Genomic DNA, 16,410 nt, shown 5'->3' on the forward strand with positions numbered 1-16,410 from the left:
GGGTGAATTAGTGGAGGAGTCTTCTGTCATCTCATGCTGTAATTTGAAAGACCCAACAGAAACTGTGTGGATTGTCTTTATATAATTTTTCTGGAGTTTCTGACACTGGAGCAGAAGATGGGGATGCCAACTGAAATATTGGGTAAAAGCCTTTTTCCATTGTTAGTCAATAGCATTAATGAATTCAAATGATTTTGGCTACTACAGGGTGTTTACACCCAGAAAACTAGAAGGCTGGGTTTATTGTGAATGACAACACCAAGCGGTGCAGCAACAGCCCACCTGCACAAACACAGCTCAGCAGTGGAACAGCAGCTGCCTGGAATATAATGCTGTCTATATAATCAATCACAGTGCAGGGCAAAGTCAAACCCCAGTGCCAGCTCTCTGAAATCAATAGACATTACACCTCCTGCTGCAATGAGATTTAAAATATTCAATACGTATTTCAGAATTGTGAAAGAAGTTCTTACTAGGTTGGTTTGAGAGAGAAATACCCTTGTTGGGTTAGACCTTAACTGTTTGCCCTGTCCCAGTGCTACAAATACTGACTGGGAAGGAGCTGGGCTCACACCATGGGCTGCTTGTGCACAAGTAATCTGTCTGATTAATGGGTTTCTGCTGTCTGTGTTGTAAAGTACGTGTTTCACTGCCTGCAAGATGCTCTCTTTTTAACGGAAGGAAAACTCACAGTTTAACAGACTGTACACGCGCAATGCATCCTGGTAAAGATGGCAGCATCAGGATAATGTGCGCGCATCAGTGGTCATTCTGTGTGCCATGCTGGAATTTTGAGTAATCTTTCTATAATCTGGATAATAACGCTACATGAATTAACTTTCCAAATGAACATGACGTGTAAAGTTCCAGATAGTTCATTAATGCCCTGATCTTAAGTCATCTGAATCACATACTCTGATCTCCAATTCACGAGAGAGATCTGGTGCAACTTGTATTCATAATTTTCCAACTATAAAGTGCCAACATATTTTAGGATATATTAAAAACTTCAAGTTACTGAATGTGGTTACATATGACCTTTTGCACAGCAATCTGGACCTCAAAACCAAGTGAATTGCATAATAGACATCACAGACCACTGGGTGATTGAGTGCGCATGTTCCCTCAAACAAAACTGAGCAACTGCTCATGCGCCACACAGCCTGAACCAGGAAATGTTAAATGAGGTACATACAGGAAAACAGCAGAGGGGAAGAAACAAAATGAAATGTGAGAATGTAAACAACTTTCATTTCCATTTCTGACAGTTGTTTCTAAAGAAATGACATTCAACAGTTGCAAGTGTTATATTTCAGTGCTGGAGGAGCTACAAATAAAAATTAAGAATAATCACACCATTAGGAATGATACTTAAACTGTTTGCAGCAACTTTGATGCAAATCGATGATCTAAACAGAAACATCATGCCATTCAAGATATTTGGATGAGACAGCCAGATGATAAGATGTCACAACTTGTGTATTTATGGAGCAGCAACCTGGAGAAATATTTTGGCATTTGAATTCAATTGTGCACCTGTTTCACGCAGCAAGTGATTAGTATTGGAGGAAAATGAACAGATTCAACAGTAGTTTTCAGGCAGAACCTGAACAAAGAAAAAACGCTGATGAAGGAGAACAATATTGCAATGATATAGGGAAATGACTGGATTGTACCTGTGTCTGCAACTGAATGAAACAAATGGTTTTGTTCCTTTCTGCACTAGGACATAAAAGCAATGAAAATCTGAGCTCACATAAAATTGCTACCTGACTTGCACATCAATAGCAGGGAGTGGGCTTGCCTTTCCATTATTCATACAATAAATGCAGCTCCATGGTTATCTTAAATTGAGATTCCAAATTTCAACACTGCTTTCATTCCAATAGATTCAGTTTACTCTCACTGCTGTGACATCCCAACAGTATTGAATGTCACTATAATTTAAATACAGATTGCTGTTTTTAATTGCACTTTCTACCGTGAAGTAGGTTCACATCGAAGCATATTCTTCACATAATAAACCATTTATTTGAACAGTCACACACAAATACAATTTAGTAGAAGTGTCATGCCTTACTAGAGGATAAATTGATTGTGCTGAATGATTACCAAAGTACACCATGGTTTGCTCCTGATACTTTAAAGCTGCATACTTTTGAAATGAGAAATAGAATTATCCAAAACTCTGAATTAAATACTTTAAGTAACGCAGCAAAAATAATTTGTGCTTAAGTCCTGAATTATCAGATCATTTAAATTAGAGGCATATTGAATTTACTTGAGTGATAGAAGCTGTAGTTTTGATGAATTGATTAAATGTAATGAAAATGCTTTCACCCAGTAAGTGACATACTGTTGTCAGTTCAGCCAGAGTTAGAAATTTGAAAATCAAATTTAGAATTAGAATCAAGGTTATTGTACTCATGAGTGCAGTGGAAAGTTTGCAAAGTTGCCACTTACTGCACTACCTTAGGCATGAAGGCACCTAGGTACAAAATCTTAGGAATAAATCATGTAAATAGACAAATAAAAAGATCAGCATTTTACTTGTATCCAGGCCGCACCAGGCCTCACTTCCAGATGGCGCTGAACTCAACCTGGGGCTATTTGGTCTCACTGTCACCTCAGGGCCTCACTCTAAGCCATGCTGGGCTCACACTCCCCACGATGGCTCAGTTCCAACGCACTGGGCTCACTTTCTTTTGTGCTGCACAAATTCCCTTTCCAAAAAATGTAAATAGTTTAAAGAAAAAGTGAAAAGAAGAAAAAAAAGTAAAAGCAGGTAAGCTCTGGCCATGCTATGATGCTACTCCACCACCATCTTAAAGACCAGACCATCTCTACACAAATATACTGCACTTTCGGGCCTATTTCAACACTGATTTAACCAGCTACAAATACATGCAGCTCATCAGCCAATTTCTTACACAAGTTTATTTTGTTTGCACCAGGGATAACTGATAGTTAAATTACAGTTTTAGAGTTGCTTTTGGAATCCTATTAAATTAGCAGTAATGTAGCAATCTGTTTTGAAAAATAAAATCATCCTGGCAGTACACAAAAACCTAATAACAATTTGCCTCAGCCCAGCCACTGATACTACACCACTGAGCAGAAGACTTTTTTTCTTTTAATTGGGTGTAGGTGGATAGCATATATTGTCCATCCGTGGTTGCTCTCAAGAAAGTGATGATGAGCTGCCTTCTTGAACTGATGTAGTCACGTGCTCTGGGTAAATGCAAATGCCACTCGGGAAGGAATTTCAGAATTTGACCCAGTGACAGTGAAGGAATGGCAATATATTTCCAAGTCAGGACAGTAAGTAGCTCGGAGAAAAACTTGCAGGCGGTAGTACTCTCATGTATCTGCTGCCCAGTTCTTTACACGGATGTGATCCAAGGTGCTGTCTAAGGATCTTTGGTGAATTTCTGCAGTGCGTCTTTGTAGATACTACACTGCTGTTACTGGGCATCAGAGTTGGAGAGAGTACACGCTTGTGAGTGAAGTATCAATCAAGCAGGCAACTTTGTTCTGGATGGTGTCAAGCTTCTTAATTTAAGAATCGCAGCTGCACTCATTAAGGAAAGGGAATGGGGAGTATTCCATTACACTCCTGACTGATGCCCTGTGGATGCTGGATGGGCTTTGGGGAGCCAGGTTGAGAGTTACTTGCCAAAGTATTCTTAGTCTCTGACCTGCTCTTGTAGCCACTGTGTTTATGTGGCAAGTTCAGTTGAGCTCCTAGTCAATTGTAGACCCCACAGAATGTTGTTAATTGGGGATTACAGATGATAACACCATTGAATGTCAAGGGGTATTGGTTAGATTGTATCTTACTGGAAATGCTCATTGCCTGGCATTTGTGTGGCATGAATGTTACTTGTCGCTTGTCTGTTTAAATCTGGATATTGTCTAGGTTTTGTTGCATTTAAACATGGATTGCTTCAGTTTCTGAAGAGTCACAAAGGGTGCTGAACATTGTGCAATCATTGGTGAACTGCTGACCTTATGATGGAGGGAAGATCATTGACGAAGCAGCCGAAGATGATTGTGCCCAAGACACTATCCTGAGAAACTCCTGCAGAGACAACTCCAGGTCAGATGACTGACCTCCAACAACCGCAATCATTTTTTCCTATGTGCCAGGTAAGACTCCAACCACTGGAGGGTTTGCCAGTTGATACCTATTAAATCCAGTTTTGCTACAGCTGCTTGATACCACACTCAATCAAATCAGGCCTTTCAAAGGTTGTCATGCTCACCTCATACCTGGACTTCTGCCCTTTTGTCCATGTTTGAACCAAGACTATATTGAGGTCTGGGGCTGCTTCCCGCTCCTCCGCCCTTGAGCCCCGCCCCTCCAACCGCCACCAAGACAGAACCCCACTGGTTCTCACCTACCAACCCACCAACCTCCGTATACAGCGTATCATCCGCCGTCATTTCCGCCAACTCCAAACAGACCCCACCCACCAGGGATATATTTCCCTCCCCTCCCCTATCAGCGTTCCGCAAAGACCACTCCCTTCGTGACTCCCTCGTCAGGTCCACACCCCCCACCAACCCAACCTCCACTCCCGGCACCTTCCCCTGCAACCGCAGGAAATGCAAAACTTGCGCCCACACCTCCTCCCTTACTTCTCTCCAAGGCCCCAAGGGATCCTTCCATATCTGCCACAAATTCACCTGCACCTCCACACACATCATCTGCTGCACCCGATGTGGCCTCCTCTATATTGGAGAGACGGGCCGCCTACTTGCGGAATGCTTCAGGGAACACCTCTGGGATGCCCGGACCAACCAACCCAACCACCCCGTGGCTCAACACTAACTCTCCCTCCCACTCCACCGAGGACATGCAGGTCCTTGGACTCCTCCATTGCCAGAACATAACAACACGACGTTTGGAGGAAGAGCGCCTCATCTTCCGCCTGGGAACCCTTCAACCACAAGGGATGAACTCAGATTTCTCCAGTTTCCTCATTTCCCCTCCCCCCACCTTGTCTCAGTCGATTCCCTTGAACTCAGCACCGCCCTCCTAACCTGCAATCTTCTTCCTGACCTCTCCGCCCCCACCCCATTCCGACCTATCACCCTCACCTTGACCTCCTTCCACCTATCACATCTCCATCGCCCCTCCCCCAAGTCCCTCCTCCCTACCTTTTATCTTAGCCTGCCTGGCACCCTCTCCTCATTCCTGATGAAGGGCTCTGGCCCGAAATGTCAAATTTCCTGTTCCTTGGATGCTGCCTGACCTACTGTGCTTTAACCAGCAATACATTTTTCAGCTCTGATCTCCAGCATCTGCAGACCTCACTTTTTACTGGGGCTGAGTGGCCCTGGCAACCTAAAGCAGGCATTACTGAGCAGGATATTGTTGAGCAGGTGCTGCTTGACAGCACTATTACCGACACCTTCCATCATTTTAATGATGATCAAGTGTAGATTAATGGGGCAGTAATTGGCTGGGCTGAATTTGTCCTGCTTTTTCTGGGATGTACCTGGGCAATTTCCACATTGTTGAGTATATGTCAATGTTACAGCTCGACTGGAATAGCTTGGCTAGTGAGGAGAGAAGTTCTGGAGCACAATTTCTTCAGTACTATTGCAAGAATGTTTTCAGGGTCCATAGCCTTTGTAGCATCTAGTGCCTCTAACCTTTTCATAATATCAAATGGAGTAAATTGAATTGCTGAGCATTGACATCTGCGATGCTGGGGATCACAGGGGGAAGCTGAGATAAGATCATTGGCACTTCTGGCTGGTGCGAATGCTTTAGCCTTATCCTTCACATTAATGTTCGAGGCTCTAATATCATTGGGTGGCCTGGTGGCTTCGTGATTAGCCCTGCTGCCTCACAGCACCAGGGTGGCAGGTTTGATTCCACCCTCGGGTGACTGTGTGCTGTTGCACATTTTCCTGTGTAGATTTCCTCCCAGAGTCCAAAGATGTGCAGGTTAGGTGGATTGGCCGTGCTAAATTGCCGATAGTGTTCAGGGTTGTGCAGACTAGGTGGCTAATCCACGGAAAATGCTGTGCTACAGGAATGGGGCGTGTCTCGGTGAGATGTTCTTCAGAAGATCAGTGCAGACTCGATGGACTGAATAGCCTGCTTCGATAGTGTAGGATTCTATGATTCTAAAGTTGAGGTATTTGTGGAGCCTCCTCCTCCAGTGAATTCTTTAATACTATTCCTGACTGGATTGTCAATGTTAACATGTGACTTCATTTCAAGGTCTGTGCTGTCATCACTCTCATCAATACTGCTAAGGACAAATGTATTTATGGCAGTGAGAATGAGGTCAACTTATTTTCTCCCCCTCAGAGTCATAGAGATGTACAACACGGAAACAGACCCATTAGTCCAACCCGCCCATGCCGACCAGATATCCCAACGCAATCTAGTTCCATCTGCCAGTACCCAGCCCATATCCCTCCACACCCTTCCTATTCATATACCCATCCAAATGATTTTTACATGTTGCAATTGTACCAGCCTCCACCACTTCATCTGGCAGCTCATTCCATACTCGTGTCGCCCTGTGTGGAAAAATTGCCCCATAGGTCTCTTTTATATCATTCTCCTCTCACCCTAAACCTATGCCCTCTAGTTCTGGACTCACCCACCCCAGGGAAAAGACTTTGTCTATTTATCCTATCCATGCCCCTCACAGTTTTGTAAACTTCTATAAGGTCACCCCTCAGCCTCCGATGCTCCAGGGAAAACAGCCCCAGCCTGTTCAGCTTCTCCCCATAGCGCAAATCCTCCAACCCTGGCAACATTCTTGTAAATCTTTTCTGAACCCTTTCAAGTTTCGCAACATCCTGCCGATAGGAAGGAGACCAGAATTGCATGCAATATTCCAACAGTGGCCTAACCAATATCCTGTACAGCCACAACATGACCTCCTAATTCCTGTACTCAATACTCTGATCAATAAAGGAAAGCATACCAAACACCACCTCACTAACCTATCTACCTGCAACACCACTTTCAAGGAGCTATGAACCTGCACTCCAAGGTCTCTTTGTTCAGCAACACTCTCTAGGACATTACCATTAAGTGTGGAAGTCCTGCTAAGATTTGCTTTCCCAAAGTGCAGCACCTCGCATTTATCTGAACTAAACTCCATCTGCCACTTCTTGGTCCATTGGCCTGTCTGATCAAGATCCTGATGTAATCTGAGATAACCTTCTTCGCTGTCCACTACACCTCCAAATTTGGTGTCATCTGCAAACTTATTAACTACACCTCTTATGCGTGTATCCAAATCACTTATATAAGTGACAAAAAGCAGAGGACCCAGCACTGATCCTTGTGGCACTCCACTGATCACAAGCCTCCAGTCTGAAAAACAACCCTCTGTCATCTGCTGGTTCCCTCGTTACCTGCTGCAAACTCAATCTAGCAGTTAAACTCTTTAGGATTTGATTATATCGATCAATAGAGCCACGTTTGGGGGTGGAAATTCAAATCCCTCATGAGTACAGTTTGCACCCTTGCTTCCCACCCCCAAGCTGGGAGTTTTTGTTGCAAACGTTTTGTCCCCTTTCTAGGTGACATCTTCAGTGCTTGGGAACCTCCTGTGAAGCACTTCTGTGCTGATTCCTCCGGCATTTATACTGGTTTGAATCTGCCGCTTCCGGTTGTCAGTTGCTGTCCGCTGCAGTGGCCGGTATATAGGGTCTAGGTCGATGTGTCTGTTGATAGAATTTGTGGATGAGTGCCATGCCTCTAGGAATTCCCTGGCTGTTTTCTGTTTGGCCTGCCCTATAATAGTGGTGTTGTCCCAATCGAATTCGTGATGTTTGTCATCTGAGTGTATGGCTACTAGGGATAGCTGGTTGTGTCGTTTCGTGGCTAGTTGGTGTTCATGGATGCGGGTTGTTAGCTGTCTTCCTGTTTGTCCTATGTAGTGTTTTGTGCAGTCCTTGCATGGGATTTTGTACACTACGTTGGTTTTGCTCATGCTGGGTATTGGGTCCTTTGTCCTGGTGAGTTGTTGTCTGATGGTGGCTGTTGGTTTGTGTGCTGCTATGAGTCCTAGTGGTCGCAGCAGTCTGGCTGTCAGTTCAGAAATGCTCCTGATGTATGGGAGTGTGGCCAGTCCTTTGGGTTGCGGCATGTCCTCGTTTCACCGGATCATCAACGCCACACTCACAGGAATCCGATTCACGAGAGAGGAAGAAAAGGACAACCAGCTCCCCTTCCTAGACGTGATGGTACAAAGAACACTGAACGGAGAATTCACAACAAAGGTATACAGGAAAGCCACACACACAGACCAAGTCCTGAACTATGAAAGCAACCACCCCAACACACGCAAACGAAGTTGCATCAGGACATTATTCAAAAGGGCCACAACACACTGCAGCACACCTGAACTACAAAAAAAGAGGAAGAAGAGCACCTATACAAGGTATTCACCAAGAACGGATACCCGCGCAGATGCCTTAAGGAAAGACAATGAAACGAGGACATGCCGCAACCCAAAGGACTGGCCAACTCCCATACATCAGGAGCATTTCTGAACTGACAGCCAGACTGCTGCGACCACTAGGACTCATAGCAGCACACAAAGCAACAGCCACCATCAGACAACAACTCACCAGGACAAAGGACCCGATACCCAGCATGAGCAAAACCAACGTAGTGTACAAAATCCCATGCAAGGACTGCACAAAACACTACATAGGACAAACAGGGAGACAGCTAACAACCCGCATCCATGAACACCAACTAGCCACGAAACGACACAACCAGCTATCCCTAGTAGCCATACACTCAGATGACAAACAACACGAATTCGATTGGGCCAACACCACTATTATAGGGCAGGCCAAACAGAAAACAGCCAGGGAATTCCTAGAGGCATGGCACTCATCCACAAATTCTATCAACAGACACATCGACCTAGACCCTATATATCGGCCACTGCAGCGGACAGCAATTGACAACCGGAAGCGGCAGATTCAAACCAGTATAAATGCCGGAGGAATCAACACAGAGGCGCTTCACAGGAGGCTCCCAAGCACTGAAGATGTCACCTAGAAATGGGACGAAACGTTTGCAACAAAAACTCCCAGCTTGGCGAACAGAACCACAACAGCATTAAAGAACTAGATGGGTGTCTTCTGACAATCGTCACTAGATAATAAATTCCAGATAGGTTTTTGAATTCAAATTTCACGGTCTGCCATGGCAGATTTGAACCAAGTCACCAGAAAATTAGCTGACATTCTGAATTAACAGTCTAGTGATAATACCACTAGGCCATCACCTCCCCACGTGGACTAAAGGCACTTCACAAACTTTCTCACTCTCTACACTTTCCCCAAGCTGGGAGGAAAGCAACTGTGGTGCTGAAACAAGGACATAACAGGATACTATTGTGATGTAGTTAAAAAAAAGACAGTCATAGCTCAGTTTCAAGTTAAGAATTTGCAGCTTAAGACTGTAAACCATTTGCAAACTCGATGAAGAACCCACAACACTGGCAGGCTCAGAAATTAGGAATGGGAGTATATTGCCAGTGTTACCCTTACTGGGACCAAAAAGAGGGTGCAGTTTGCAGCCAGGAGTTTTTGTTGTCTCGGCATAACAATGAGGAGGTTTAGTAATTCTACTGCCTAGTGTGGAACATTCAGATTGAGAAGACCATTTCACATAAAAGAAGGGGAGCCATGATGAATGGCCAGTTTTTCTTTTTCTCGTTTCAGCCAGGTTTTGATGAATCAGCTGGAATTTGTACTGAACCATCTGATATCACAGCTGTTCTGTGTCAATAAATACATACTTTTCTTTAAACCCCATCGGTAATGGCAGGAACTGTTATTCAAGTAATTTTTGGGTAACAAAACTTTGTCTCGCGAGTGGATTGATGGATAACTATTGCTTAGAATATTGTACACAAGAATTCTCTCCCACCCCTTCTTCACAAGTTCCACAGAATTTATTAGCAACTAACCAGGATAATGCAGTTTTATAGTTTAATATCTCACCTGTACCAGAAATACAACATTTCACTACATTGAAATATCAGCTTAAATCACGTACTCAAATGTCAGATGTATAGCTTGGGTATATTTTGGGTTTCCCTGAACCAAGACTAACAGAATACTTAATTTGAAGAAATTTGATGATGAAAAGAAAGCATAATAACAAGCTCGTTAGCCTCTCTCTGAAGGCCCAATCCACAGTACGGTGACAGCCACTAGAGGAAGGAGAAGGCGACTGGCTCTGAATTCGTTCCACCCAGAAAGGAATCAAAACTCATGCTATTAGTATCAATGTGATTAACTGTCCAAACCAGTTCCCCCCAAGGAGCCAGAGTCGCTGAAGTGTCATGCTATCAGCTTAAGACTTTATGGTGAACGTGTGTCTGTGTGTGTGTGTGCGCGCGCGTGTAATAGTCCTGAACTACGAAGTGATATTGGAGGTTCAAATTTAATTTCTATTACATGGCTGATCAGGAATTTCTCCTGCTTTTGCGGACTACCATTGACATACTTCGGAAGTATTTAAAGTTGATACTTAATCTGTTTGGCCATGATATGAACACTCCTTACCTGGCCTTCAAGGAGCTAATGCCAAGAAGCGAGTAGAAAATTTTGCTGGTGATACTAGTTCATAAAGTCTTTAAGGCTTTGCGTTGATTTGAAGGAGGACAGTGAGGTTTCTGAGGCACAGGGAGGAACTGAAGCTTGGTGAGGTCAAAGCAAAAGACGTGACAATTTGTGCAGGTGAAATCAGAGTATTGAGAATGAACTATTTGTGAAGGATTACAGTCAGGAGTATGTTGCAGAACTCGACATTCAAGTTAATGAAAACTTGGATTAAAGTCAATGTGGTGTAAGTATTTAATATTTTTAAAAAGACGTAACATGTCATAACTGTGAATCTAATGTGGCTGCAACCTTAACTCAGGATCATAAAGAAATTCGAAGTGATGTATTTCCAGAACACAAGTGATTAAAAGGATGATGATAAAAATGGATTACTTGGCCTACAAAAAAATTCCAATTCTTCGCTACCTGTGCTCCATCACGAGATCTCTAGAAACTTCCTTCCAGAATTGACTCAAATCAGGAGGACCACCTCCCGCAGCTTGGTTCATTTCTGCTGCCATCACCAGAAACCTATCCTGAGGAGATGCTTCAACACCTGAAAATACAAAAAGAGTTTTAAATCTTGGTAATTTAATAATATAAAATATTACATTGTCACATATATGTATAGGAGGGGCCTTAAACCCAAGATAAATTCTCAATTCTAACCAATTGTGTGATTTTAAATATTTCTAAAAAGAACCAACAGAAATAACTTGGATTATATTAGAGGGTTAAAAACTCGTTGCGATCCGGATCAGAATTTGAACTATTCACTCATCGATATTGCAGCACTAGCATTTTTAATTAACTTAAATTTACAAATGAACCTTTGGGAAGAAAAAAAGGCTTCAGATGAAATCTATTAGCCCTTGCTTTTCACATTATAAATGAAGCTCTTAGTTACGTGATAGCTTAAAAATTGATTAGGTGCACATGAAGACAAAACATGCACAATGCTCAAAGTAGAGATTTCATTAGACCAGAAACATTTAGAAACAGGGTTTCAAACTTCATGCAAAATTAATCTTTACTGTTTATTCACAAAATGGTAGCATATAAGAAGTTTCAAATTTCATTTACCTCAGCAACTTATTTAATGTTAAAGTTTTGATTGGCTTGATTTAAACAAAACACCAACAGCTAAATAACAGGTCATTCGTGATATGAATTAGATCAAGCATGCCAGTACAAAGTAGTTTCCACTTAAGGGAATTCAAGAAAATCCTCCCATTTGTCTCCCCACCCCCGAGGCTCCCAGGACATTGGTTAGGCAACTTTTAGAGTGCTGTACATCTCTAGGACTCTAAATAGCTGCAATTTACAATAGTAACAAATAACACCTGAGAAATAGATGAGATATTTATTCAGTTCTGTAAAATTTCCAAAGGTTATTTTGAACATATATGAACATATAACAAAGTAACAGACGATGATGAAAAGGTGAGGAAGGCAATGTTATTTTAATGACTAGAAAGTCCCATTCCAAGAATGGAGCACAAAGGTCATGGCTCAGACAGAGGGAGCTAATATTTTGGAAGATACTTGACAAAGAGTCATAAAAGAGATGTATTAAGTTGAAGGAAGCCCTTTAATGATGGGGAAACTCATGGATATCAAGTTGACTCAGTGAGAGATGGAAAGATGGTGGATGAATGCAGCTGAGACAGGGCAGGGCTTGAGTTCCAGTGTGCACTGGCGATCCCCAAGAGTCAGTTTTAAGTCTAGGCATTTCCTCAATTTTCATAAGTGATTTACGGTCCAAAAGAGGGAGAGGCAAGAAGGATAGAATTCAAGATATCAGATAAGATGCTGAAATGGGTTAAGCATGGCATTTAATATTAAAATAATTTGGTTACTTAAAATAAATCTTTATTTTTCAACATAATTCAAAGAGACCTCAGTGTCAATTGACAAACATCCTTAAAACATGGCAGAACAAGCTGATAAGGCCTCAGCTGGAATGAGACAATTCTGGGGACCACATTTTAGAAAAGATGTAATTGCCTCAAAAGTTCAGGAGAAATTTACCAACATGCTACAAAGAACGTGACACTTAAGTTACAAAAAGAGGGTGAAAACTTTACAAATTTTTCTTGAAATGAAGGAGAACAAGATGTGACCCAAGAGAGGTCTTCATAGCGTGAAAACATATTTCCTCTAGATGGATTCAAAATCACTAGCAAAAGGTCTAGTGAAATGCAAAATTTTTCCACACAGTTGTCAAGATCCGGATCATGTGAAAAAGTTTTGTTGGAACAGATTCCATAAAACATTTCAAGGACAGATTTGGATCGGTAGTGGATAATGAGCCCGTTTAATGATGCTAAGGACAAAACTGGGGATGCAGAATTAAGTACAGTTTTGTTTCCAAGAGCTAGCAAAGGTGCAATGGGTTGACTGGACTCTTATGCTGTTACTTCCATGCTTTCATCTCTCCATTTTTGTCTGAGTCAATAAAAAAGGCAAGTGCTATAAATCATGGTTGTATTGGAAAAGCATTTATTTGTAACACACTTGTTCCTAATTTTACTACATCTAGCATTCAAAACAAAGCAAAATTACACAGTATTGCACCAGCTACATGGCTCATAATCAAATAAGCTGTAAATAACAGCAAAGTAAACCAAATACATTCTAATAAAGCAGAAAACATTAGTCACACATTTAGGAGGACACATTCATAATTTTCTTATTTTTAGGTGCTCTGCCTAAGCTTACTACTATTGGATTTGTCAAATTAGATTTACTTTAGATTTATTTTTCTAGAGCTCAAGGAGAAATGGGCAGCTTGTGAAAAGTTATCGTGTGTTAAAGAGCAGGTATTAGGTACAGAGTTATTTGGTTTGATCAAATATCCATAGCAACCAATGTCAATATAATTGAAAGATTGCTACAAAATGTTGTACTAATGAGATCAGGTGCCCTAGTCTCAGCACAGAGCCGAAGGCAGCCAACGCTTGATTTACCTCACAGGGTGCAAAAGTAGAAGACTTTCAGTTTAATTTATCTTCGATGTGGAAAATAGCCTATTCCATTTAATGCCCAATATTAATAATCGCAGTAATTAAATTTAAGGAAAAAAACATCATTGGGTGACTTTTTTTGAAAAAAAAAGAAACAATTCATTATAGCTAAGAGAAAAAAGGCAATTCTTGCTGGAAATAATCAAAGAGGCTAAGTGGCTGAAGAAAATAGAAACTTCAGACCATGGAGTTGTTGTACGATTGCTACTACCAAGAACTTGGACACCAGAAGAGTGGGAACACCATAACCTGCAAGTTCCTATGTCACACCACCTTCCTGCTTGAACAATATCACTGTTGCTGGGTCAAGATTCTGGAACTGCCTAAGGAACACTGAGGGAGTATTACACCTTCGGGATTGTAGCCATTCACAATAGGGGCTCACTAGGATCACCTGAAAGGATATTAGAGATAGGGGCTAACTCATGACTTTGCGGGTAACATCCACATCCTATGAACAAGAAAATAAAATCTTTCAATATGCTGGTATGAAAATTTAAGAGACGTCACCCTTTGGAATCATAAACCCTATTTCCCCTCCCCTCCACTTCCAAACACCAATTGGGATGGTCTGAGTTCAGTGATAAGAAGTGAAGTGCTTAAATAAATGACAGCTTAAAAACATTTTTTTTAAGTAAACTGTTCAATTGTTACATACAGAGGTTCCACTGTCCAAGTATTAGGGGGGAACAAAAACTTCATTACAAGTTATTCCTGCACATCTAATTATTTACGCAAGTCTCATACAGCAGAATTACTTTAGCAAATACATTTGCAAAAGAAAACAAACCAGTTTCAAATGATGCATTTGTCTTAATACTCTAACTCTGTTGGGAATAGTGTGGAACTTTAAAAAATATTATAAGCAATACAATTGATAAATAAAACACAGGTTTAGATCTAGGAAACTCTCAGGATAAGACTGGTGGCTTCAGGAGATGATTAATTTGAAACTTATCAATAGTTAATTGTTATTCTGAGCGGCACTAGCATTTCTATTATTAGCTCAGGTATGTGTTATTTCACAAGGAAACGTGGCACGTTTTGGGGAAAAAAAAATTCCATAAGACCATAAAACAGAGGAGCAGAAATTAGGCCATTCAGCCCTTCGAGTCGGCTCTGCCATTCAATCAAGGCTGATAAATTTTTCAACCCCATTCTCCCAGTAACCTTTGATCCCTCTGACAATCAAAAACCTATCTATTTCTGTCTTAAATATACTCAATGTCCTGGTCTCCACAGACTTCTGTGGCAGTGAATTCCACAGATTCACCACTCTCTGGCTGAAAAGTTTCCCCTTATCTCTATTCTAATAGCTCTTCCCTTTACACTAAGGCTGTGCCTTCGGATCCTAGTCTCTCCGACCAACGGAAACATCTTCCCTACATCTACTCTGTCTAGGCCATTCAGTATTCCGTAAATTTCAATTAGACCTCCCTTCATCCTTCGAAACTCAGAGTACTGACCTGGAGTCCTCAAATGTTCCTAATATCATATGCTTTTCAATCCTAGGACTACTCTTGTGAAACTCCTCTGAACACGTTCCGGGGCAGTACATCCTTCATGAGATATGGGACCCAAAACTGCACACAATACTCCAAACCTGGCCTTATAGTACCTGGGAAGTACATCCCTGCTTTTATATTCAAGTCCTCTCAAAATAAATGCCATCATTGTATTTGCCTTCCTAACTACAGACTCAACGTGTAAGTTTACCTTGAGAGAATCCTGGACTAGTACTCCCAAGTCTCTTTGCACTTCAGACTTCTGAATTTTCTCCCCATTTAGAAAATTAATTTCAAAGGTTCTCTTTAAATGTTTTAAAAGAAAATCTTTCACAAAGTAAATATCTGCTCAATAAAAATGCTACAAGCATCGCTACAAAATGTATGGGAACCTGAGTGCAAGAATTTTTAAAACCGTTAATTATAGGAGTTATAGTTATTTATGAAATTAGATTGTAGTTTGCAAGCTGACAATGCTTCACATGCTAAAAGTTGAAAAATGTAATTCTTGATAGGGAAACTCACTGTGGGTGCACTATAGGTAGGGAGGGAATGTCAGAGATTGTAGAAAAGGAACTTACTTGAAAAATAAGTCGAGCTCAAGGAGGATAATTATGACACTGGATGGTATTCACCCCAATTTTCTTTTGTCAGATATTAAGAGATAACCAAAACTTTGATTAGAATTCTTTACTCCGAAAGAGAATTATGGTAGGGAATTGCAATTAAACTTAAAACAAAAGCAAAATATTGTGGGACCTGAAAAATAAAACATGCTGGAAATAGTCTGCTAGGTGGTACCAATGGAGAGAAAGAAACAGTTAATGCTTCAGAGTTTTGATCTTTCATCAACATCTCTCTGGAAGCAAAACAGCACAAAACAGAGTGATCGTAAACCAGCTAATTCTGGGAATATTCAAGATAATGGGAGGAGATACTTAAAGATGAAAGGTCAGACGAAGAGAGAGAGAAAAAAAAGATTCAGATAAACAAATTCCTTGATGGTTTAGTGCAAGTAAAACCCTTTAAAAGGTCAAACCCTTTAAATAGAGGCAACAAGTACTTAGCAAAATAGTTACGATCAATTTATAAAGCCGGGAATTAGGCAAATTCAGAGGACTCTATGTGTTGCATCATAGGAAAGACAACAAGCCAAAGAGAGTATTCAATAGAATTATCACAGAATAGGAAACTGCAGGATCATTAGTTTGGCATTTCCACAGCTATTTCTTGATTTTTTTCTGCATTCTTCCTAAATGTCAGCTTCA

General features: G+C 41.3%; 1 protein-coding gene across 3 annotated transcripts in view; it reads right to left on the reverse strand.

Annotated features, from left to right (window-relative positions):
• The window catches only part of mospd2 (motile sperm domain containing 2), an 88,232-nt gene that overhangs the window by 11,018 nt on the left and 60,804 nt on the right, over positions 1-16,410 (reverse strand). For all 3 annotated transcript variants that reach the window (XM_060833467.1, XM_060833465.1, XM_060833466.1), the window contains exon 13: positions 11,038-11,167. In XM_060833467.1, coding sequence (XP_060689450.1) covers positions 11,038-11,167 — 130 coding nt within the window. The remainder of the gene's footprint in view (positions 1-11,037; positions 11,168-16,410) is intronic.

Source organism: Hemiscyllium ocellatum, chromosome 12, assembly GCF_020745735.1.
Source record: "Hemiscyllium ocellatum isolate sHemOce1 chromosome 12, sHemOce1.pat.X.cur, whole genome shotgun sequence".
NCBI lineage: Eukaryota > Metazoa > Chordata > Chondrichthyes > Orectolobiformes > Hemiscylliidae > Hemiscyllium > Hemiscyllium ocellatum.